Below are 22,690 nucleotides of genomic sequence, written 5' to 3'. Positions count from 1 at the left end.
TTGTGCACCTTCATTAGAACAGCTTCAGCTTTCATTACTCCAAAGGGAAAGGCTGTCAACTTGCTTCTCTCCCCTCACCCCAAGAGACGCAGGTGAAGAAGTTGGGCCAGCAAGCAGTCTATGCCGGTATTCCCGTTCCTAGCATGCCAGGTAAGATGCAGGGCAGAGGAGCAGGTTGCCGAGGGAGATCAGTTGAAACGGAGCGAGGCTTTCGAGCTTGACAATCATCCACCCAATGGGGTGGGGGGGAGAGGGTGCGACCAAGGTCGGATGGATTGATTAAGGTGACGGCAGCATTCCTGAGGAGCTGTTGTAGACGGTCAATGGAGGGAGGGGGTGATGAGGTGTAGATGGGGTCAATGGAGGGGACGGGGTGTGATGAGGTGTAGATGGGCGAAGAAGGGGAGGAGGTGTAGGCGGTCGATGGAGAGGGGCTGTGATGAGGTGTGGATGGGGTCAATGTAGGGGAGGGGCTGTGATGAGGTGTGGATGGGGTTAATGGAGGGAAGGGATAATGAGGTGTGGACAGGGTTGATGGAGGGGAGGGAGTATGATGAGGTCAATGGAGGGGACGGGGTGTGGACAGGGTTGATGGAGGGGAGGGGGTATGAGGTGTAGATGGGGTCAATGGAGGGGACGGGGTGTGATGAGGTGTAGATGGGGTCAAATGGGGGGGAGGGGGAAAGATGATGGGCAATGTTCCCTTTAATTTTTAAATATAGTCAGCGTGTGCAAGCATCTGATGATGTGCAAGTTCTTTTCCTGTGACAAAGGTCTGTGCCCACGGAATGCTTGTGCAAATGTAAACTTGGAAATGTTTCCAAATGATTTTGACACAGCCTCTCTCACGGCTAATAAAATTGTACTGGCAATTTTTAAACCAAGTATGATTACAAGTTAACAGAAACAGTTCACTTAGAGATTTTTTCAATAAGTATAATTATTAATTACTATATTATTTTAGGTAACTAACCTTTTGAGTGCACATTAATTCCCTTTGGACGCTGATTGCATCCGCACATCTTAAAGGGAACAGGAAGAGGTGAGGGGGTGGGGGGTGGGGGGGGAGGTGTGATGAGGTGTAGACAGGGTCGATGGAGGGGAGGGGATGTGATGAGGTGTGGACGGGGTGGGTGCATGGTGGGAAAGGGATATAATGTTCAGCGCCACAATCACAACCCTCCACACTTTCTAGTGGTCTCGGGCTGGGCGGTACCACCCCACATGGAATGTTCTGGACGGGATACTATTAAATGGTACCTGTGTGAGTCTTCTTCAAAAGAGGGTGCAAAGATTAACAAAACGAAGATATTGCCAGGATGTTTTGGAGGGACCTTCACTCTGTGTCTGGCCCCGGGAGTGTGTGATGGGACTGTGCAGAGTGAGCTTCCCTCTGTGTTTGACCTTGGGAGTGTGTGACGGGACGGTGCAGAGTGAGCTTCCCTCTGTGTTTGACCTTGGGAGTGTGTGACGGGACGGTGCAGAGGGAGCTTCACTCTATGTCTGACCCCAGGAGTGGGTGTTGGGCTGGTGTGGAGGGAGCTTCCCTCTGTGTCAGACCCCTCCATTCTGTCTGGAAACTGCTCTCATCAAAAAGGAAAATGCAAATTTAACTTGAATCAAACCTGTGTAAATAATTTTATTTGATAATAAACCATTTTGTACAATAATTGCCTGCATCCTGCATCCAGTGGTCCCTCTGAGGCAGCGGTTGGAGAAACAAGTTTCGAGAGTGCCGTCGGGAGTCTTTAATTCGACATCTTGCTTTCCACAGATATCCTCAGGTGTCCACAAGCCTGGTGTGCAGTGCACCTAGGATTTTCTCAGTTCACTTCAGCCAATAAATAAAAATGACATCCCTATTACTGTTTCCTGTGAGTGATCATGGGGGTGTAAATTCTCACTTGGAGTGTTACTGATGTTGTATGACGTTACTTGTCACCCGATGGGAGTCTGCAGACAATGGAATGAAGACGGGCCGAAATCAGCGACCCTAGTGAAGGCGAGAGACGGTGGGACATTAGAGGCTTTTCTGCAGGTCCCAAACATCGACTGTCTATCGCCTTTCCGTCAAAGCTGCCCAACCCACTGGGTCCTCCCGGTATCTGGCCGCCCACCAGCCTGCGAGGGTGGCTATTTGAGTGCAGGTGGAGCGCCTCGATCCCTGCCAGGCAGATAAGAGGGTGGGGGGGGAGGTCATGGCAGAGTGGAAGGGGAGGAGGGGCGCTTGGTGTCCAGGAGTGAGCTGGGATCCTCTCTCTCCTCCCTGTCTCTATTGCTTGCTCTTCCTCTCTTGTTCTACCTCCATCTCTCTCTCTCTCTCTCTCCCCTCTTCCTCTGGGTTTCTCCCACCCTCTCTCTGTTACTTCAGGGAAAGCGCTCCATCACATCTGTGAAAACAGGGCCGTAATTTCTCAGTCAACAGGATAAAGGAGGCAGAGAAACGCAGCAGGTCACACAATATCCATAGCAAGTAAAAGGTTGCCGAACACACATTTATGGCCTGTGCCCATAGTCAGGGTGTTAGCAAAAACACAGACAAGCACCTGAAATAAAAAGGAAGGGTGGGGAGGTAGGAAGGGCCAGGGGAGGAGAGGAGGGGAGGCAGGAGAGGAGCACGATAGGTCAGAGGATACAGGTGGATAAGGGTGGGAAGGTTGAAGAGGTGAGGTGATGGGGAAAGGGCTAGTTCTCAGAATGGAGAGGGGGTGGAGACAGGGAACAGCTCCTGTTCTGGCTTCCTCTACATTGGAGAGACTGGACACAGACTGGGAGATCGCTTCCTTGACCACCTCGGCTCTGCCCTCTGTAATACTGGCGATCTGCCAGTGGCCAACCGTTCCAATTGCCTGCCCCAGTCCCACATCGACTTGTCTGTCCCTGGCCTCATGCACTGTCAAACCGAGCTTACCTGGAAATTGGAGCCACACATATTCTGTCTGGGCACCGTCCAACCATATGGCATTAACATCGACTTTTCTGGTTTCTGTTAAACCCCATCCCGTGTCTCCCTCTTTCCCCATCCTTCTATTTCCTGTCCTCCAGCTCCCATCCCTTTCCCTCTCCATTCGGAGAGCTACCTCCCCCCAACACCTCAGCATTTTTCTCCTACCCTCCCCTTTCCTCTCTCCTCTTCTCCCCTTCCTCCCTCTCCTGCCCTGCCCCTTTCTTCTCCTCTGCCCCTTCCTCCCTCCTCCCCTCCCCCTTCCACCCTGCCCTTCTCTCCCTGCCCCTTCCCTGCCTCGACTCATCTCCTCCCCTGCCCCTTTTCTGTTCTCCTCCCCAGCCTCTTCCCCCTCCTTTACTCCCCCTTCCTCTCTCCTCCCTCCCACCCTCCCTCCTCCACCATTTCATCTTGGTACCTGCTTGCATTCTGCTCACCTCGGACGAAGGGCTCAGGCCCAAATCGTTGGTTCCCCTTTACCCCCCTCAGGACACCGTGTGACCCGCTGAGTTTCTCTGGTGCGTTTGGGAACTACCCTCTGAGGACTTTCTTGTTTAGCTCTGGGATTTCTCATTGCATAAATAAAAAGGGGGTGGGTTTTTGTAAAGAAAAGGGAGAAAGTCTCTGGGGTGAAGCAGCAAAATGTCTCTGGAGGGTGGGTTGGGTTTTCCATAACGTTCGGGTAATCGGGGGGGGGGGGGGGGGAAGACAGATTTCTTCCCCATTGTCAATGGCAGGGGGTTGCATGCTGGCAAAGGATTGCCAAACCTGCTGGCTCCGTGGAGCTGAGATCCCTGCACAGGGCAGTTCGAGGCTCAGAGCCGGGCGTGGAGGGGAGAGAGCAGCAGTGCTGGCATCTGCGGTACTGCTGGTGGTGGGGTGGGGAACGCCAGGCGGATCACTCTCTCCCATGGAGTCAGCTGTCTGGGGTTGATGGCAATAGACACACACCTTTCCCAGTATCCCTGGTTTTGCAGTGTGCACCTACATCGAGCAGGGTATCGAGGATCCCTTCAACAGCCCATTCAAGGAGCAGCAATCGACGGATTCCCCCTGGATTGCTGTTCCCGAGGACCGAATTCCCCAACCCAGGTGTATCCACTTCACCCCTGTCGACCTGACGGATCTTTCTCACACAGGGATCCTGTTCCCCGCCACTCCCCCTACCATCAGGGTCTGCAGGTTACCAGCTGTTTTAAATCAATTCTACCCCCCCCTCCCAACCCTCTCGGAGATAGGTTAAGGGGGTAGAATCTGGTGTTGATGTGGCGATCACTCACACCCACAGACATACACACACAGACACACTCATACATACCCATGAACACACACCCAAACTTACACACACACACACCCAAATACTCCCACTCATACACACACCCACTCACTGACACACACAACCACTCACACCGCCACCCACACAGTCGATGAGCTGGCACTCTGACCCAAATCTCCTCAGCGAGCCCAGCTCGCTCTTCTTGGCTGGTTCCACCCGTGGGCAGCTCCTTGCCTGCTGTGAATGGCACTGGACTGGTGCCTCCGCCTGTTAACTCTGTGGGAGAACGTCCGACCGGAGGGTCAAAGGTCGAAGATGCGGTCCTCCACGTCCCGCAGGCGGGTGACCCGGGCAGTTTCTGTGAGGCGTGCTGGTCCCAGGAGCGACTGCTGCCGTATAACACTGGAGGGGCAGTTCCCATCTGACCTGCTAAGAATGGAAAGGATATCAGGATCAGATGGAACCACGGGGTCTCAAGCCCCCACCCCTCTCCTCTACCCCTCCTCTGGTAAAGCATCAGGGCCCTTGACCTGATAACTCCTGACTCCAGGACCGTGTGATGGGATAGAGAAGAGGGAACTTCACTTGTGTCTGACCCGGGAGTGTGTGACGGGATGGTGTGGAGGGAGCTTCACTCTGTGTCTGACCCCGGGAGTGTGTGATGGTACGGTGTGGAGGGAGCTTCACTCTGTGTCTGACCCCGGGAGTGTGTGATGGTACGGTGTGGAGGGAGCTTCACTCTGTGTCTGACCCCGGGAGTGTGTGATGGGACGGCGCGGAGGGAGCTTCACTCTGTGTCTGACCCCGGGAGTGTATGACGGGATGGTGTGGAGGGAGCTTCACTCTGTGTCTGACCCCGGGAGTGTGTGGTTGGACAGAATGGAGGGAGCTTCACTCTGTGTCTGAACCCGGGAGTGTGTGACGGGACGGTGTGGAGGGAGCTTCACTCTGTGTCTGACCCCGGGAGTGTGTGATGGGATGGTGTGGAGGGAGCTTAACCCTGTGTCTGACCCCGGGAGTGTGTGACAGGACAGTGTGGAGGGAGCATTGCCTTCACTGATCACAGGAAGATCCCACGCCTGAGTTGGGGGGTGGATTTGATGGGGGAGAAAGATCACGCCCATGCCCTCCTTACCCACCGGTCACCCTCTTCTCTCAGCTTCTGGAGCGCGGCCGCCTTCGATTGAGTGATGCGGGCATCGAGCCTCCTGAGGAACTCCGTGGCAGACAGTTCGGGATCTGGCTCAGTTTCCGTATCCCCTGCTAGACTCCTAGCCCCCTCAGTGTTGGACTCCATCCTGCTGACATACTCCTTCCCAACCGCCGGAATCCACAGCACGTCTTTCAGGAAGATGGAGTCATTGGTGTGCAAGCGATTCTCCCTCCTGATCTGCTCCGTCTGAAGGCGGGGGAAAGAAAATGGTGGCGGAGTGAGGGGCACCCCCTTCATAAACTGAAGGGTCTGGGCCGATTCCTCCCCTCCCCCACTTCTGCCCCACCCGTCCCTTAACAACCTGCAACAGGGCACTATGGAGAACAGTCTCACTGGGTGCATCACAGCAGGGAATGGGAGCTGCTCTGCTCGAGGTCAGAAGGTGAATGACACTCAGAACATCACTGCATTTGTGTATGTTAGTGTGTGACAGTCTGTGTGTGAGTCTAGCTGTGATTGTGTGTGTGTGTTTGTGTGTGTGAGAGTGTGAGTCTGTGTGGGTGTGTCTCTCTGGCTGTGACTGTGTGTGAGTGCCTGCGAGTATGTGTGAGTGAGTGTGTCTGTCTCTGGCTGTGGGAGTGTGTGTGTTTCCGTCTGCGTGGGTGTGTCTGTCTGCATGTGCATGTACTTTGTGTGTGTGAGAGTGTCTGTGACTATGTGTGGGTGTGTCTGTCTCTGGCTGTGACTGTGTGTGTTTCTAGGTGTGTATGCGTGTGTGTGAACCCCACCCCATGGGGACAGATTTGAGTCCATTGTCAATCCCCTCCCCTTCCGCCTTGGCCTCCATCTGCATCTGTCCAGGAGAGGCATGGACACAGGGAAGGACTCACTCCAACCCTTGCCTGTTTGGCCATTATCTGACCAATCCAGTGTCCCCTCCCCCGACCCAGTGACCACCCTCTCTGACCCCGTGAACCCCTCCCTGACCCCATGATCGCCCTCCCTGACCCAGTGGACCATCCCCCTCAATCCTTGGAGCACACCCATGACCCTCCAGTTACTCCCCTTCCCCTGGCTACCAGAGCACACCCCAGTGCACGCCCCCCTTGCTCCAGTGCATCCCCATACCCCAGTGCATGTGCCCATACACCGATGCACACACTGCCACACCCTGGTGCGTATCCCTCACACCCCTGTGTGCGCCACTTGCCCCAGTGCACGCCCCCTCGCACCCTCAGTGCACGCCCCCTCGCATCCTCAGTGTACGCCCCTCGCACCCTCAGTGCACGCCCCCGGTTCAGGGCACGCGTCCCCCGCCCCCGCCACTCACACCGACTCCGTAGCACAGCGCCGCCCCCGCCACTCACATTGACTCCATAGTGCAGCGCCAGCCCCGCCAGGGTGTCGCCGGGACGCAGCCGGTGCTCCTGGCGTCGGCCGGGGGAAGTGGGAAGCCGGGCCGTGCTGCCGTACGAGCGGGAGCGGCTCTGGGCCGAAGCCCGCAGCGCCCCGTGCTCCGAGGCCGAGGAGGAACCGCCGCCGCTCGCCATCAACAGCAGCCGCGTCCCGGGGCGACGGGCCCCCCCACCGCCGGCGTGGGGCAGGCCGGGAGTTCAATGACCTGCGCCAACCCGCCCTCACAGGACTGCAGCTCCCAGCGGCCTCCGCGCCAGGCGCCCTTCGCAAAAGGCGATGATTGGAACAAAATCCTCCTCAACAAAGGCAGTCAGGGAAAAACAGGATGAAACGACTGTATCCGCCGCATTTATTAATTTGGAGGCCGTCAAAGGGATCGCCGCAGTGCATGCTGGGTGTTGTAGTTCCTGCTGCCCCGGTCAAATGCACCACAATTCCCAGGGGTCTAATCTTCAGCCTCTAATATTAATTTGTTACCAAAATCCTTGGGGCTGAACCCAATGTTGAGACTCGTTGCCATCGTGATGCATGTTTGAAGGCTAGAAGTTACCTGACCAATAGGCTTTTATGACCATGAACGGGAAGACGCGGATCATCTAGCATGGATGTTTACTGTATAATACCGTAATAGTTTAATATTTCAATGTTTAGGCAAATCTGCTCCGCGTTCCTGGAGAAATGCCATCTTTAGAGCACGGTTCGAACGACAAATAAAGGGGACTTTAAGTGCTGCACAGGGCACATATTTCCAAAGTCGGGCTTCTGTTCCGATGTGACATTTTCGAGGCTTCGCTGCTCTGGCCGTTGGAAAATAATCCCTTTCAAACTTTTATCAGTCATTTTTAAGGTCAAACTAGAGGCCGAATCGCTCGTTGACTTCACCTCAGAAGCAAATTTAAGCGCTTACCTCATTGACAGCTCGTCGGGCAGAATCCTGATGGAATGGAAAGACAGCGCTCCACCTACTCAACGGTGACAGAGGGCTCATGCCCTTCCCGTGTTCAAAAAAAATCAGATGTAACGTTAAAAGATGTAAAGGTGGGGCCCATTCATGGAGAATTACCATAATTTACCATATATTATTACCATAAATTATTACTATAATATTATTACCATAATGTATTTTGTTTTGCGGAAACTGCCAAAATGTTTGGCCTGGAAGTCAGCCTGAAGAAAACTGAGGTCCTCCATCAGCCAGCTCCCCACCATGACTACCAGCCCCCCCACATCTCCATCGGGCACACAAAACTCAAAACGGTCAACCAGTTTACCTACCTCGGCTGCACCATTTCATCAGAAGCAAGGATCGACAACGAGATAGACCGCAGATGCGCCAAGGCAAATAGCGCCTTTGGAAGACTACACAAAAGAGTCTGGAAAAACAACCAACTGATAAACCTCACAAAGATAAGCGGATACAGAGCCGTTGTCATACCCCACACTACCATAAATCATTATCATAATTTAACGAGTGTTTGGGTGCTCCTGAGCAGCTCTGTCTGGTTTTCCCAATGTTGACCTTCGTGTCCTAAGTACCTTAAATATGCAAGTTGACCTTGTTCAGAGGGAGGGGTTTGATTAATAGGGGTCACTGTTTTTTATTCTTTTTGAAGTGTTTTGAAAATTAGTTTGTTTAAGAAGGAAACACCTTGGGCTTGGAGAAAATTAGCTCTAATGTTACAGAGATCAAGGTTGAATTTGACAAGATTTGGGGTGATAATCATAATTTGATGACTTGGGCAAGGGTGCTTCAGGGGTTTTTGATCTGGCGCCCGAGAGCCAAGACTCGATTCTGCACAATTTACTTGCTGGTGACCGTGTTTAGTGGGAAGGGTTTTTTCCTTCTTTTGTTCTTATTTTCTATGAAAGATCAGTCTATTTAGATAATCACAAGGTGTCCTCATTCATCATTCACTGAAAGAAAGTGTGCAGGTACAGCAGGCAGTGAAGAAAGCTAATGGCATGTTGGCCCTCATAATAAGGGGAGATGAGCTTAGGAGCAGAGAGGTCCTTCTGCAGTTGTACAGGGCTCCAGTGAGATCACACTTGGAGTATATTCTGCAGTTTTGGTCTCCAACTTTACGGAAGGACATTCTTGCTATTGAGGGAGTGGATGAAGTTAATTGCTGGGATGACGGGACTGTCATATGTTGAAAGATTGGATTTAGCAGGAGGCGAGGGGATCTGATTAAAACATGTTAGAGGCAAGAAACACTCCTGATCTCGGGGGAGTCCAGTTTAAGAATAAGGGGTGGGCCATTTCGGATGGTTGGGGGAGAGGGAGACCTCTGCCTCAGCGGGCCAATTCTCCAGATGCTTTCAAGGAGGGAGTCAGACGGAGCTCTTAATGATACCGGGGCCAAGGGATAGGGGGAGAAGGTAGGAACGGTGCTGGCTCAAAGGGCCAAATGGCCTACTCCTGCACCTGTTTCTATTAGAATATGAGGTGGATTTTTCACTTTTTTGTTGTAAATTGATATGTGACATATTCTGTAGTGCATTATGTAATTAATATCTAAACAATTTATGCATGTAATATTTATCTCTATGAATTTAATAAAGTATTTTTAAAAAAGGAAAGTACACATCTGCTTAAGGTATTATTAGAAAGCAAGGAGACTCTATTGACCAGGGAACCTCTGGCAGGGGTGTCACTACAGTGCATGCTGGATGATGTAGTTCCTTTAGTCCGGGCTGCCCTGGTCATTGACAGCATGGCACTACAGTTCCCAGAGGGCGTTGGGAAATCCCGACCGCCTGCGCGAATTCAGCGTCTTTTGCCACTATAATCCCCAGGGCAAAGTCCGGACGGGTTCGAAGGGAGATCAGGGGCCACAAAAGGAGGAGAAATAACAGCGCGTCAGGAAGCCTCGGGCCGCTGCGGGGTCCCGCACGCCCATTGCATTGTGGTCGCTGTTGTCCAACTCCCCGCGGCGCAGTTTCCCGGAAGCGGGACGCGGCCCGGCGGATCGGGCATGGCCTTCAAGAGGGAGGGCGACGATCTGAGCCAGCTCAACGTGCTGAGGGTAAGGGTACCGACGATGGGGGTGGTGGCTGTGGGCCCGGGGGAGGAAGGGAAGGAGGGGGCCCCAAACACCTGCTGCAGCGCCCTGTCAGCCGGGGGAGCATGAGGTTGCCCATGGTAACGGGCCCCTGTACCGGGGAGCGTTTGTAGCCATGGTAACAGAGCTAGGTTGCCATGGTAACGATCGATCGCCAAGGCTGCATGGGTTGCCCATGGTGATGACCCCATTGCATGGAGATCAGTGGGTGCCATCTTCTGCACCGTAGCTTCCGCGGCCTGGGCTCCGGAACATTTCCTTCCAGATCCTCGCCGCCTCTCTACGTCCAACCCTCCTCTTTCCTCCCGCCAGTAACCGTCTCCCCGTCTCCACACAGAAGCGGAGGGTGGCGGACCTGCTTGCACACTACATCCCCGAGGACGAAGCCCTCCTGCTGAACAGCGGCAGGTAAGGAGGGAGGGGGCTGGCGAGGCTGGTTATGGGTCACCTGGGAGGGTGAGCAAGGGCAGAGAGCCAGCTGGGGAAGGGTGGAGCAATCTATCCCAGCAGACGACAGAACCCCGAGACCAAGCCCGGAAGGCTGGAGGAACTCAGCCAGTCTCGCAGGGTCCAGGGGAGGTAAAGATATATCTGGAAATCAAACAACTAGGGGAAAATAAATCGGTTAAAAGCGTGGAAGTTTAAAATTGCCACACCTCGCCGTTAATTCGCCAATCCACGCAACTCGTGATCTCAAGCAACCGGAAAAATTCACTTATCTGGCATCTATCAATCCCCATAGGTTCTGGATACCAGGGGTTCTTACTGTATATTTGAGGTTTCAGGCCTGAGCAAGGGATGTGCAGAAAACAGGCAGGGCCCCCTGAATAAACAGGCTTGGTTGGGAAAAAAAGAACAGGGAAATGACCAACAGAGAAAAGGTGTGAACTGGGTATAGCTGGCAAGAGGAAAGGTAAGAATTGACTGGAGGAGGTGGGTTTGTCTGGGACTCTGGGTGGGAGGGGAAAGAGAAGAAAGACAGAGCTCAAGGACAGGAGTTGTAGGGAAAGATGGAGGGGGGGTGGGTTAATGGAGACAAGAGAAGTCAGAGGACATACAACCATGAGATTCTTTTTCATCAGGGTCGGGCCAGGTAACTGTAAACTGTACTCAAAGAAATGTAAATACAGAGGTATAAATATTCAGTAGTAAATAATGTGCAAAGTAAGGGTCCTTAAATAAGTTCCTGATTGAGTTTGTTGTTATTGAGTCTGATGGTGGAGGGGTAGCAGCCATTCCTGAACCTGGTGGTGCGAGTCTTGTGGCACTGAGACCTCTTTCCTGATGGCAGCAGCGAGAACAGAGCATGTTGCTGGGTGGTGCGGATCCTCGATGATTGCTGCTGCTGTCCGAAGGCAGCGTTCCCCGTAGACGTTCTCGATGGTGGGGAGTGGTTTTGCCTGTGATGGCCTGTGTTTTCTGTATTTGCACAATCAGTTTGTTTACACTTCTTCATGAATATTTCTCTCTTTTGCAAAACTATCTTTTCTCAAGTACAGTTTATTCCAGGGGTTCTCAACCTTTCTCTTTCCACTCACGTCCCACTTTAAGTAACCCCTTACCAATCACAGAGCACCGATGGCAGAGGTGGTAAGTGTGGAAAAAAAAGGTTGAAAACCATTGGTTTACACGACTAATAATTAGAAATTCTACCTGGCCCACAGGAAAGAGAATCTCAGAGTTGTATGTGATGTCGTTGTGTGCTCTGTAATAAATTTGAGCTTGAACTTAAAGAGTTAGATTTTTGGGGGAAGCTTTTGTTATGGTCGTGGGGAAGTGAAGCTGAGTCAGCGGTCAGATCTTCCGGGATCTCATTAAATGGCGGAGCAGGCTTGACAGGCCAGATGCTGACCATTGAATCTGTTTATCCTTACAACTTGTGAGAGTGAGGGGTGGGGGTGGGGTTTAATCAGCCATTCCAGATTGTTCCACTGGGTGTGTGAGTGAGGGGGTAGAATCCAGGGGGGGGATTTCTACCCCAGGGGGGAGTTGATGGAGTTAAATTGTGGGTGTAAACAGGTAGTGGATTATAAGCAAGGGCCTGATGGACTGAAGCGCCTCTCCCCCTCTGTGTCTTCCCCACTCTCTACCTTTCCTCCCTCTTTCTGCCTGTCTATCTCCCCTTTCTCCCCCTCCCCCACTTTGTTCCATTAGGAGATGGGAGGGTGTACATTAACTGGACTTTACCCCCCACCCCCTCTCTCCCACCCAGGTATGCCTGTTCCGTGTGCTCATACCGGCCCGTTTTTGACACAGTCGACATGCTGGCTGCTCACAGAACGGGGAAGAAGCACATCACCAGTGAGTGCTCAACATTGGGAGGTGGGGGGGGTGGAACAGGGGAAGGGGTCACCAGGTGAGAGGGGGAAGGGGCAGGGAGGGAGGTGGAAGGGGCAAGAAGGGAGGTAGGGGCAAGGGGTGAGGAGAGAGCGGACAAGGAACGGGGTGTGACAAGGGAGGGAGGGGCGAAAAGGGAGGGGATGAGGGGGCGAGGGGATAGGGATGAGGATGAGGAAGGAGGGGGGTGAGGAGGGAGCGCTGTGGATGGGTGCCGCCAGGTTTACCTTGTAGTTTCAGTGCCTTGTGAGTCAGTCCAGTAATGGATGTTCCTCCCCCCCCACGCCCCCACCACTCACGCCCTCCCTCCAATTTACCCTCCTCCACCCACCCCTCCCTTCCCTAACTCTCCCCTCTTCCTTCACACTCCCTCCAACCTCTGCCCCTCCTCCCTCCCCATTATCCCCTCTGACTCCCTCCTTCCCAAATCCCCACCTCCTCCTTCCTCTCTCCATTGCCTCCTCCCCAACACCCTCCTCATTCCCTTTCCCCCTATTGCCCATTCCCCCTCTCCTCCCTCTGTCCCCCCAATCCCTAACTCTCACCTCCTCCCTCACCCACCCAACCCCCTGACCAGGTCTCCAGCAGTTCTATGGCCAGAAGAGGAGCATCCAGTTGGAAGTTCAGAAACACCGGCACCGACAGCACCTCCAGGAGGAGTCGGGATCAGATCCCCAAAGGGAGGAGGTAAAACCTGGTCTGTAATTCCCAACCTGGTCCATTTGATCCAGACCTTTGAAACTGCACGGGATAAGAAATGGGCCTGGGGAATTGCTCCTGCCCACATCCAACCCCAGCCTTTTCTTCACCCCTCCTCGGCTATTCGACTTCCTGATCTGGAATTAAGGGGGGTGGGTTGCATGGCCCCAGGGGGTTTAAACAGGTAACGGGATTACCAATCAATTCTGCAGGAAACAGGATCCTGGGGAGTGGAAGACTATGTCCCAGGGAGTGTAAAGGGAGACAGGGTCCTAGAGAGAATAAAAGGAATGGGAGACGGGGTCCCATGGAGTGTAAAGGGAGATAGGGTCTGGGGAGCGTGACGAGAGACGGGGTCCCGGGGAGCGTGACGAGAGACGGGGTCCCGGGGAGCGTGACGGGAGACGGGGTCCCGGGGAGCGTGACGGGAGACGGGGTCCCGGGGAGCGTGACGGGAGACGGGGTCCCGGGGAGCGTGACGGGAGACGGGGTCCCGGGGAGCGTGACGGGAGACGGGGTCCCGGGGAGCGTGACGGGAGACGGGGTCCCGGGGAGCGTGACGGGAGACGGGGTCCCGGGGAGCGTGACGGGAGACGGGGTCCCGGGGAGCGTGACGGGAGACGGGGTCCCGGGGAGCGTGACGGGAGACGGGGTCCCGGGGAGCGTGACGGGAGACGGGGTCCCGGGGAGCGTGACGGGTGACGGGGTCCCGATAGTTAAAAAGACGGTGTGAAATTCCGCCTGGTATCCCAGAAGCCGAACCATCAGAAATCCTGAATAGTTGGGTCGGCATCAGCTGAATCCCACCTCTCACGTTGGGTTTGAGCACCTTCCATCCCAACGACTCAGTCCAGCCCTCAACAAAGTACCCCATACACGGAGAAAATGGGAGAGGCCACAGGCTCAAAATAAAAAAAACGGAGGTGAGGAGGAATTTCTGAGGGGTGTGGGGGTGAATGTACAGAATTTGTTGCCGTAGATTGGGATCGATGTTCTATAGGTTTGTGATTACTGAGGGGGATTGAGAAGAAGAACGTGTTGGAGAGGGTTCAGAGGTGGTTTACAGGAAAGGTCCTGGGGTGATGGTTAATGTTCATTTGATGTTTCTGGGTCGGTACTTGCTGGGGTTTAAAAGGATGAGGGAGGGGAATCTCATCGAAACTTATCAAATCAGATCAGATACTATTTATAGTCATGCAATAAAAACAGAAATGAATTGGCGTTGGTCTGTCAGAAGGCGGACAAAGATTTCTCATTAGCATTGCCTAGTGCTCCTTTTACAGTCGGAGAAGGAGAAGCAGAAGAGTCCCTTCTGAGTCAGTGAGAACCTGTGGATTCCTCTCCAGCACTCCCCGCAGCCGAACAGATCCATCGGCGACCCGATCCAAACCTTTGTGCCCAAGGCCCCTTCGGGAGCCCTCCTTGCCCTCGGCAACCCTCTCGAATCCTGGTTTCGATACCTGGTTCCCACAAGCTGGTCTCCAGCAGCCTGGGTCCCCCTCCCCCTCCTGACCGCTTGCAAATTGCAGACAGCTCTCCTCCTGTGCATGTCTTTCAGCCACAGAACTCCTCGCTTGCCTGCCACCACGATCACTGTCCCTAGGGTTGTCCTCTTTACAATGTGGGGGAGGGGGGGTGGCATTCACATCGCTGGTGTCCTTCGCCAATCCGCTACTTGCCCTTGAGGCAGCTGCCGCATGCAGGTGCCGCCATCTTGGGCCCATACCCTGTGACGTTGCAGGATTTTGACAGGTCGTTTGAAGGCAGTACAGAACTGTCGGCTGTGGTACCGGGCAGAAGGACCCTGTGGAGCTGCGCCTCATCTCTGCTCCCTGCTCTCCTTGGGTCCATGTCAGCGGCAGTCCTTCTGTTAGGGTAGTGGCGCCAGATTTTTTTAATTGAAGGTTTGGATAGAGTGAAAGAAGATACTTGCAGCAGTGGGAGAGTCTGGGACCAGTGGATGAAGCTTCAAAATGAAAGGACATCCCTTTAGAGCAGAGATGAGGACTTTTCTCAGGTGGTGAATCTGTGGAATTCATTGCCATAGATGGCCAAGTCATTTGGTAGATTTTAAGCAGAGGTTGATGGATTCGAATGCCAAAAGTACAGGGAGAATGCGATTAAAGGGGGAAAGATTCGAATTGGCCTGATCTGCTCCAGGGTCTTGGCGGTGATGCAAGGATCCCATCCCTCGGGGTCACTCGACTGATTAGTGCCTCTCTTTGCAGGGACAGCTGCCACCTCTCCTCCGGAGGACCAGGGAGATTGCGCATCATGCCCTCCTGAAAGCCTCCCCCTACAGCAGCCAGTGCAAGCGGAAATGGTATGACGCAGTGCTCTCCCCTCCTGGTATCTGAGGTGGTCATTCGGGGAGGTGCGATTTGCCTGGGCAGGGTTCGAATCCGCCCCTTTTTTCACACCTTCTCAACTTCATTATCACCTGATTGTGCACGTACCACCTGATGAAATGGCATTTCTCTGGATCGTGGTTAATGCGCACTCACGCACGGACACACAGGTACACACACATGTATACACATATGCGTACACATGGACACAGATACCTAATAATCATGCATTACAATATTATCTAAAATAAATATACATAAATATTTTGGAATGATTTACTTGGTTATAGGACACTGTTCATCAGTCTCACAGCCTGCGGGAAGGAGCCGTTCCCCAGCCTGGCCGTCCTGATTTTGATGCTCCTGTACCTCCTTTTCGATGGTAGTGGGTCAAAGACCCTGTGCACTGGATGGAAAGGGTCCTCGATAATTTCATGAGCCCTATATAAGCAATGGTCCCAGAAGAGGAAAGGGAGATGCCAGTGACCCTCACCCATTTTGATGACCCTCTGTATTGACCTGGTCCAATGCTTTGCAGCTGCCACCCTGCACAGTGACACAGCTGGACAGGGCGCTCTCAGTGGTGCTCCTGTGAAATGTAGTTGAGATGGGGGGCCGGTATTCCTGCCCCTAGTCAACCTCCTGAGGAAGTGAAGGCGCTGCTGCACCTTCCTGACTGATGAGGTAGTGCTGTGGGTCCAGGAGAGGTCATCCGTTATATTAACCCTTCTTCCCCCCCCCCCATCTTCCTCCCCCAAAAAAAGTTCAGTGTGGATTTCTTCTGGGTGCTCTGGACCTCCCACGATCCACGGACGTACAAGGGTTAGCAGGCTAATTGGTCGTATGGGGTATATTTTGGTGGCGTGGGATTGTGGGCAGGAAGGGCTTGTACCGCTGCCGCATTGCAAGTTCATTCACTGGTGACGACACCATGCTAAAGGATGTGGAGAAGCACAGAGAGAGAGGGAGAGAGAGAGAACACATGCACGAGCCAAAGAGACTCACTGGGATGTTGAGTTACAAGGGGAGATTTTTATCAGCTGAGTTTATTCCTTCTGGGGCAGAAGGGGTGGACCTGTTAAATGTCCAGCACCATTTTCCTGGGGTGCCCAGCAGAAATCTTGTTCAAGGTCAGGGGAAATGTTCTTTTTACACTGAGTGGTGGATGCCTGGAATGCCCCACCAGGGGTGGTGGTAGAGGCTTGTACAGTTGGGATAGTCAAAAGACTGTCTGGCTGCATCACTGCACAGGCCAGTAGCTGCAAAGCATCGGTCTGGATTCCACACAGAGGGTCATCAAAATGGCTGAGAAGAGCACTGGGGTCTCCCTCTATTGATGACATTCACCGGGAGCCCTGGATAAATAGAGCTCAAAGAATTATCAAGGGGGGTCTTTGACCCACTACCATCAGGAAGGGGCTCGTTGGTGGCCAATGCGGGATGGACGTGCCCTGCCGCAGCAAGGGAAAATCGTTCTGGGTTTGGTGCGGCAGTGTCATGGTCTTCCTCCGTCTCCTTTTGTCGTCAAGGCTGGCCCTGCGCACGTTCCCGAAGGAGGAGGCAGACTGGCAAATGGTGGGCCATCGGGCTGCGCAATCGGAGGCTGGAGCAGACCACTGGCGGTGGTCAAACGTGGCAGGCCCCAAGGGATTTCTTCAGGGAGCCCTTGTACCACTTTTTCAGAGCCCCTCCTGTCACAGAGGCCAGTGGAGGGTTTGCTGTACAGCACAATCTCAGGCAGGCAATGATCCTCCATCATGGAGACGTGCCCTGTCCAGTGTAGTTGCGTCTTCAACAGCATGGACAACAACAAGGAGAAGGTCCAAGAGAATCAAAGCCAGGACGGCCAGGCTGGGGAATAGCTTCTTCCCGCAGTCTGTGAGACTGATGAACAGTGTCCCGTAACCGTGTATATCATTCCAAAACATTTAGATGTAATTATGTTTATTAGCGATGTGACCATTATATAATGTGTGCACATGTGCTTCATGGCCAACTGAAACGCTGTTTTCGTCGGGAAACACCCAACCCCAACCAACCAATTTTCCCCTGCAACCGCGGCAACCGTGTCTGTCTGTCCCGCATCGGACTTGTCAGCCACAAACGAGCCTGCAGCTGACGTGGACATTTACCCCCTCCATAAATCTTCGTTCGCGAAGCCAAGCCAAAGAAAAAGAAATGGCAAGAAAATTTAACATGTATGCAAGAAAAATAGAGGGTTCTGGGTGGTGGGAGGGGTTAGGTTGAATTGGTCAGCCACAGCATCGTGGGCTGAAGGGCCTGTACTGCCCTGTCCTGTATTCTCTTTGTTTATAAAATTCAGATGGTGTGGGTTGGTGTGGCAGTAACCTTGTGCCATGGTATGGATGAGCCGATTTCCTGCTGAGTGCCACTCACTTTCCTCAGGCCCAGTGACGACTGTTCCATCTCGTCTCCTAGCCACAGCGAGCCAGCCGGTGTATGGTGGCAGGGGCAAGTGGGGGCAGCAAGTCCGGTGCTGGGACCAGCGGAGGAGCCCCTCAAGGGGCCGGCGCCAGGTAACGGAAAGGGTGATGATGGGGTCCGGTGGGGGGGGGGGGGGGGTGGCGGGGCGTGGGTTAGGGTTTATGTGCAAGTGGGGTGAGGGTGCTGCGTGCAAGTGTGTGTATATGTGAGTGGATGCACATGACATGCAGTGGTGTGTGTGCGGGTTGAGAGTGTGCACGTGCGCGACAATCGTGGCCCTCAAAGGAAATTTGTGCACGTTACTTGCAAAGGGGTGTGTGTTGCACAAGAGGGCATGTATGGTGCAGTGGTGTGCATGCAGCACAAGAGTGCATGAGGCGTGAGTGTAAGGGTGTGTGTGCAGCGCCAGAGTGCACACAACCAGCATGAGAGCATGCGGAAGGATGCATGGTGTCTACGTGTGCAGTGGAACGATGCAGGTGGCCACAATGGGCGGGCTGGGGTGGTGTTGCATGTTTCACATGCTGCTTCACCCAATTAATTGGCCCTCTCTGCTTTCAGCCTCCCACCCCACGGTTGTCCACGCTGAACCCGCGCCATGCGTCAAGCGAGGGGGCCGGAGAAGGAATACCAGCTGTCCACCTGCATCACAATCAGTGTCCGCAGACCCTGACCGGCAGAAGCTGCTCGACTACCACCTGCACCTCAGGAGGTGAGGCCCAGTGAGTGAGGGGAATACCCTCGTTGGAGGAAAGGTCTCCGTTCCCACAGCACTGGAGAAACTCAGCCGGTCGCACAGTGTCTGCAGGAAGTAAAGGGGAACCAACATTTCAGGTCTGAGCCCTTTGTCAAGGTGTGAGCAGAAAGCAGGCAAGTGCCTAAATAAAATGATTGGGGGAGAAACCCTGCTCCTTCCTCCCTTCTCTCTTCCCCCTGCCCCTTCCTCCCTCCTCTCTTCCCCCTGCCCCTTCCTCCCTCCTCTCTTCCCCCTGCCCCTTCCTCCCTCCTCTCCTCCCCCTGCCCCACCCCCCATTTTTGTATTCAGGCTCCTGTCTGCTTTAGCTCGTACCCTGAAGGGCTCAGGCCCAAAATGTCAGTGTCCCTTTATTCCCATAGATGCTGCGTGATCTGTGGAGTTTCTCCAGTGAGTTTGTGTGTTGTGCTTATCCCCCAGCGTCCGCAGTCCTTCCCGTTCAACTCCATTTCCATAGCACCCGACCGTCCGAGATGGAATGAGTGGTCAGTTAATGTGTGGATGATTCCAAACTTGGCGATCTAGTGAAGGAGCTTATCAGAGAAGACAGGATCCAGGTGAACTGGGAAACTGGGCTGAGCAATGGCGGATGGCGAACAAGTGCGAGGAGATGCATTTTGGGCAGTTCAATCAGGGCAGGACTCACCCTGTGAATGGCAGGGCCCTGGTGGATGTGTTGCAGAACAGAGAGGGCCTGGGGTACAGGTTCATTGTTCCCTGCAAGTGTCAACTCCCATAGACAAAGGTGGGCGGTGGTGAAGGCATTTGCCTTCATCAGTCAACGCTCTGTGTACAGGAACAGGGATGTCGCTGGTGAGACCACACAGAATTGTGTGCAGTAGGACCATGAGGCAGAGGACTGAAGTAGGCCATTCAACCCATCAAGTCATGACCCATTCCATTTTCTCACTCAGCCCCACTGCCCAGCCTTCTCCCCGTAAACGGTGTTGCCCTGGCTAATCAACAACCTGTCAATCTCTCCCTTAAGTACATCCAATGGCCTGGCCTCCACAACCACCTGTGGTGACAAATTCCACAGATTCACTGCCCTCTGGCTGAAGAAATTCCTCTCAGTGAACGCTGTTCAATCGTGCGGTTGTGCCCCCTTGCCCTAGATCCTCCCACCATGGGGAACGACCTTCCTCCATCTACGATATCAGTGATGCCTTGCCCTCCTCTCTCCGCAGCTCCGGCTGGATCCAGGATCCCTCTGGGAAATGGGTGCGAGATGCCGTGGCTGAATTCGACTCGGATGAAGAGGAGCCCCCTCCCCTCCCCCCCCTCCCCCCCGTCCTGAGCCAGTGCCTGTCCCCGAGGGGTATCCTGTGGCCCTCCGATCATCAGTGATACAGAGGGGGCAGTGAGGAGGTATAGTGGACACCAACACTGGCAGAGTATTCCTCTCTGTGTGAAGAACCTACCTCTTGCAATTCCTCAGCCCCCGCACTTACTCCCAACCCCCTTGAAACTACCCCCCTCTGCATTTTAGCCCCTAGGGAAAAGCCTCCGGCTGTCCACACAATCAATGCCTCTCATTGTCTTGTGAACCCTGGGGCGGCAGGAAAGAGGGAGAGTACTGCCACCGGGGTTTAAATTTGTCAGGAGTTTGTATGTTCTTCCTGTTCCTACATGGGTTTCCTCCCACCTTCCAAAACTTACTGGGGGTTGTAGGTCAATTGGGCGGCACGACTCATAGGCCAGAAGGGCCTGTTACTGTGCTGTACGTCTAAATTTAAAAATTTAAAACCTCTTTCAGAGCACCCTCCCCCTCATCCTCCATCCCTCCAAAAAGACTGAGTTCGCTCAATCTGCCCTCACAAGGTGTCCTCTCCAATCCAGGCTGCGTCCTTGTGAATCTCCCCGACAGCGTCCACATCCGTCCGTGCAGTGAGGTGACCAGATTCTGGCCTTGGCAACCTGTGTGGTTCATATCCTTCTGAACCCTGCCCATGTAATAGTCACTGCCTGTCCCCTCCCCAATTAACTGGCTTTCTCTTTCCCTCCCCCCCATTCCCATTGGGAGGTGTATAGTATTTCTTCATATTTCTCCCTCTCCCCACTTCCCCCCCACCGATGGATTCTCCATCAACAATTGCTCCCTATAAAAAGATACCCCAGGCAGCAGCTGGGACTGGTTGGTCATCTGCAGGTGACCTTGCCTCTGACTCTGAGCTATCTCAGTCGGAAGAACATCCCAGCTCTCCTCTTTCAAACTCTCTATCTCTCCTTCTTTTCCTTTCCATCTCCCTCTTTCCACCTCTCCTCTCTCTCCCCATTTCCATTTCTCCCATTTTCCACCTCTCCTTTCCTCACATTCCCCCTCTTTGTGCCCTCCTCCCCATCACCGTGCACCCCAAGATGGAGAGGGCTGGAAGGAGCCTGGGGACGTGGTGTGGACTGGGGCCCATGTGGGAAGGGGGACTGGGATGGTGGCTGTGATTGGCGACAAACCAGGCAGTTCATGGACACCAGGTGATGGTATCCGAGCCCCCTCCCAACACTCCCACTCCTAGCCGCCGTTGCATCTGACAAGCGGCGCGGACGGATCCTACATGGGGAGAGGGGGGGGTTGAGTGTGAGTGGCTCCGAGCCGACTGGCGGGCACCTCCTCATGTCCTCCCCCTCTCACTCCATGTTGACGGTGTGTTCAAAGTTGGGATATGCAGTTTGTACACAGGCCCGTCCATGTATGTGCTCTTTTTTTGGCACATGCATGGTTTGCGCGCTGCCACTGTATGCACACCTGTGCGTTTTTTCATTATCTTGATCCTTTCCCCACACATCCCTGCGCAAGTTCTTTTTAAAGACGCGCACACATTTTCTTTTTAAACACGCGTGTGCCTGTCTTGAAGAAACCAAAATAAGAGCCTGCTCCCTCCAAACTCCATGTCCAAACATGGTTTTAAATTATTTTTATCCCAGGAGAGGGATCTGTGGCACTGACCAACTTCTCCGGTTACTAATCCTGCTTTCCCCACTGTCCTCAAGGCTCTGGGTCCGCAGTCCACGGCTTGTAGGCAGGGGGCGCTGATGAGCCAGGTCCGGCCTCAAGCCAGGCAGTGGAGTCTCCTGAATCCTGGCATGGGGAAAGGGGAAGACCAGGGTTGTGCAGACACACCCTCGAATTCTTTTTTGTTTTAAAGAAAGGCGTGGTATTCACTGCAAAGGACGTGCACACAAGGAACAGGGTCCGCATACCAGGAACCGTGCAGACCCCAAGCAGGGCCCACACATGGACGTGTGCGGTCAGTGGGCTTGTCAGTCTCTGCAAATCCCTAGGTAGAATCTGGGGGTGTGGGGTGGGGGGGTGGTGGCAGGCATGGGCAAATTTGATAGGAATGTCAAAATAAATGGGTCAGCACAGATTCTGTGGGCTGAAGGGCCTCTTTACCTGCCTGAAATCTATTGCAGAAGGGGCAAGATATTCGGGATGTGGGCGGCCCAGTTGGCGCGAATCCTTTACAGCGCCAGCGATCGGGACAAGGGTTCGAATCCCGTTGCTGTCTGTAAGGAGCTTGTGTCTGCATGGGTTTTCTCGGGGGGTGGGGGGGGGCGACGGTTTCCTCCCTTCGAAGTGTGCTGGTGGAGGGAGGGGGGGTTGTAGGTTAATTGGGTGTTAATTGTCATGGGCTGAAATGGCCTGTTACCATGCTGTATGTCTAAATTTTAAAAAAATTAACGGTGGGAGGGGGGAGCACAGGGGAGTGAGTGTGTGGAAGAGGGGAGCGGGATAGAGGGGACTGTCTCAACATTTAAAGGACGTTAACTATCCACAGCACATCCACTCTTTGTATCATCTCACACTTACTGATCTATCCCTCCACTTCCTCTGGCAAAGAGTCAGTGGGGTGGGGGAGGCAAGTCATTCACTGAGTCCCTCCAGCTTCTCCCCCTCGCTCAGAGCCCTGGTGACCCTCCGCCCGTGAGGAGATCTCCCGGTGCAAGGGCGGGCCCTGTCCTTACCCGAGGCCTCTGCTGGTCGGCAAGTGACCGAGACCTTCTGCCAGGGAAATGGGCAGGGGAGGGAGGGCTGTTGGGGGGGGTGGTAGTGGGGTTATTTCCCTTCTCATTTTGTACTGAGTCAGGGTTACCGCAGGGCGATTATTCTGGACTGTCGCTCACAGAATCCCTCCATTATGTGACTTCAGTGATGTTACACACCACGGAAACACACCCACTGAACTGTCCCGCCTGCCCAGGTCCCTCCGAACCCATCTTATTCGTGCAAATGTTGCAGCAGTCCCTGTCTCAACCAG

The 22,690-nt window shown here is 53.8% G+C and overlaps 2 protein-coding genes across 7 annotated transcripts; one reads left to right on the top strand and one right to left on the bottom strand.

Moving 5' to 3' along the window:
* Positions 1–1,614: 1,614 nt before the first annotated feature.
* On the bottom strand, positions 1,615–7,068 carry lysmd1 (LysM, putative peptidoglycan-binding, domain containing 1). 4 transcript variants are annotated; one of them, XM_069940233.1, is made up of 4 exons: positions 6,741–7,068; positions 5,356–5,619; positions 4,455–4,646; positions 1,615–1,993 (listed from the first exon to the last, which is right to left on the bottom strand). In XM_069940233.1, exons 1-3 carry the CDS (start codon positions 6,921–6,923, stop codon positions 4,491–4,493), a joined length of 603 nt encoding a protein of 200 aa, XP_069796334.1. In that variant the 5' UTR covers positions 6,924–7,068; the 3' UTR covers positions 1,615–1,993; positions 4,455–4,490. The 4 variants fall into 4 exon arrangements, with proteins under 4 accessions (XP_069796334.1, XP_069796333.1, XP_069796336.1 ...); XM_069940232.1 differs by having other exon boundaries at positions 4,455–4,649; positions 6,741–7,067; XM_069940235.1 differs by having other exon boundaries at positions 5,360–5,619; positions 6,741–7,064.
* A 2,447-nt stretch (positions 7,069–9,515) lies between these two features.
* On the top strand, positions 9,516–21,959 carry scnm1 (sodium channel modifier 1). Of its 3 annotated transcripts, none has more exons than XM_069940230.1 (8): positions 9,516–9,815; positions 10,189–10,259; positions 12,064–12,152; positions 12,766–12,875; positions 15,116–15,210; positions 17,675–17,772; positions 18,242–18,392; positions 19,622–21,959. In XM_069940230.1, exons 1-8 carry the CDS (start codon positions 9,765–9,767, stop codon positions 19,779–19,781), a joined length of 825 nt encoding a protein of 274 aa, XP_069796331.1. In that variant the 5' UTR covers positions 9,516–9,764; the 3' UTR covers positions 19,782–21,959. The 3 variants fall into 3 exon arrangements, with proteins under 3 accessions (XP_069796331.1, XP_069796330.1, XP_069796332.1); XM_069940229.1 differs by having other exon boundaries at positions 9,518–9,815; positions 17,642–17,772; XM_069940231.1 differs by having other exon boundaries at positions 9,519–9,815; positions 10,164–10,259; positions 17,642–17,772.
* Positions 21,960–22,690: the final 731 nt, after the last annotated feature.

The sequence above is a fragment of the Narcine bancroftii genome, chromosome 5, assembly GCF_036971445.1.
Source record: "Narcine bancroftii isolate sNarBan1 chromosome 5, sNarBan1.hap1, whole genome shotgun sequence".
Classification (NCBI taxonomy): domain Eukaryota; kingdom Metazoa; phylum Chordata; class Chondrichthyes; order Torpediniformes; family Narcinidae; genus Narcine; species Narcine bancroftii.
Note: the sequence above shows the minus strand (reverse complement) of the source record. Positions and strands in the feature narration are given on the sequence as shown.

What these genes read in the sequence shown, in the direction of transcription:
- lysmd1 (XM_069940232.1), bottom strand. Translation starts at nt 6,923, where the DNA reads ATGGCGAGCGGCGGCGGTTCCTCCTCGGCCTCGGAGCACGGGGCGCTG. An exon ending in CGCTGCACTATGGAGTCAAT is followed by an intron (nt 5,620 to 6,740) that starts GTGAGTGGCGGG and finishes CCCCGCCTTCAG; the next exon opens with ACGGAGCAGATCAGGAGGGA. An exon ending in GAGAAGAGGGTGACCGGTGG is followed by an intron (nt 4,650 to 5,355) that starts GTAAGGAGGGCA and finishes TTCCATTCTTAG; the next exon opens with CAGGTCAGATGGGAACTGCC.
- scnm1 (XM_069940229.1), top strand. Translation starts at nt 9,765, where the DNA reads ATGGCCTTCAAGAGGGAGGGCGACGATCTGAGCCAGCTCAACGTGCTG. An exon ending in CAGATCCCCAAAGGGAGGAG is followed by an intron (nt 12,876 to 15,115) that starts GTAAAACCTGGT and finishes CTCTCTTTGCAG; the next exon opens with GGACAGCTGCCACCTCTCCT. An exon ending in TACCACCTGCACCTCAGGAG is followed by an intron (nt 18,393 to 19,621) that starts GTGAGGCCCAGT and finishes CTCTCTCCGCAG; the next exon opens with CTCCGGCTGGATCCAGGATC.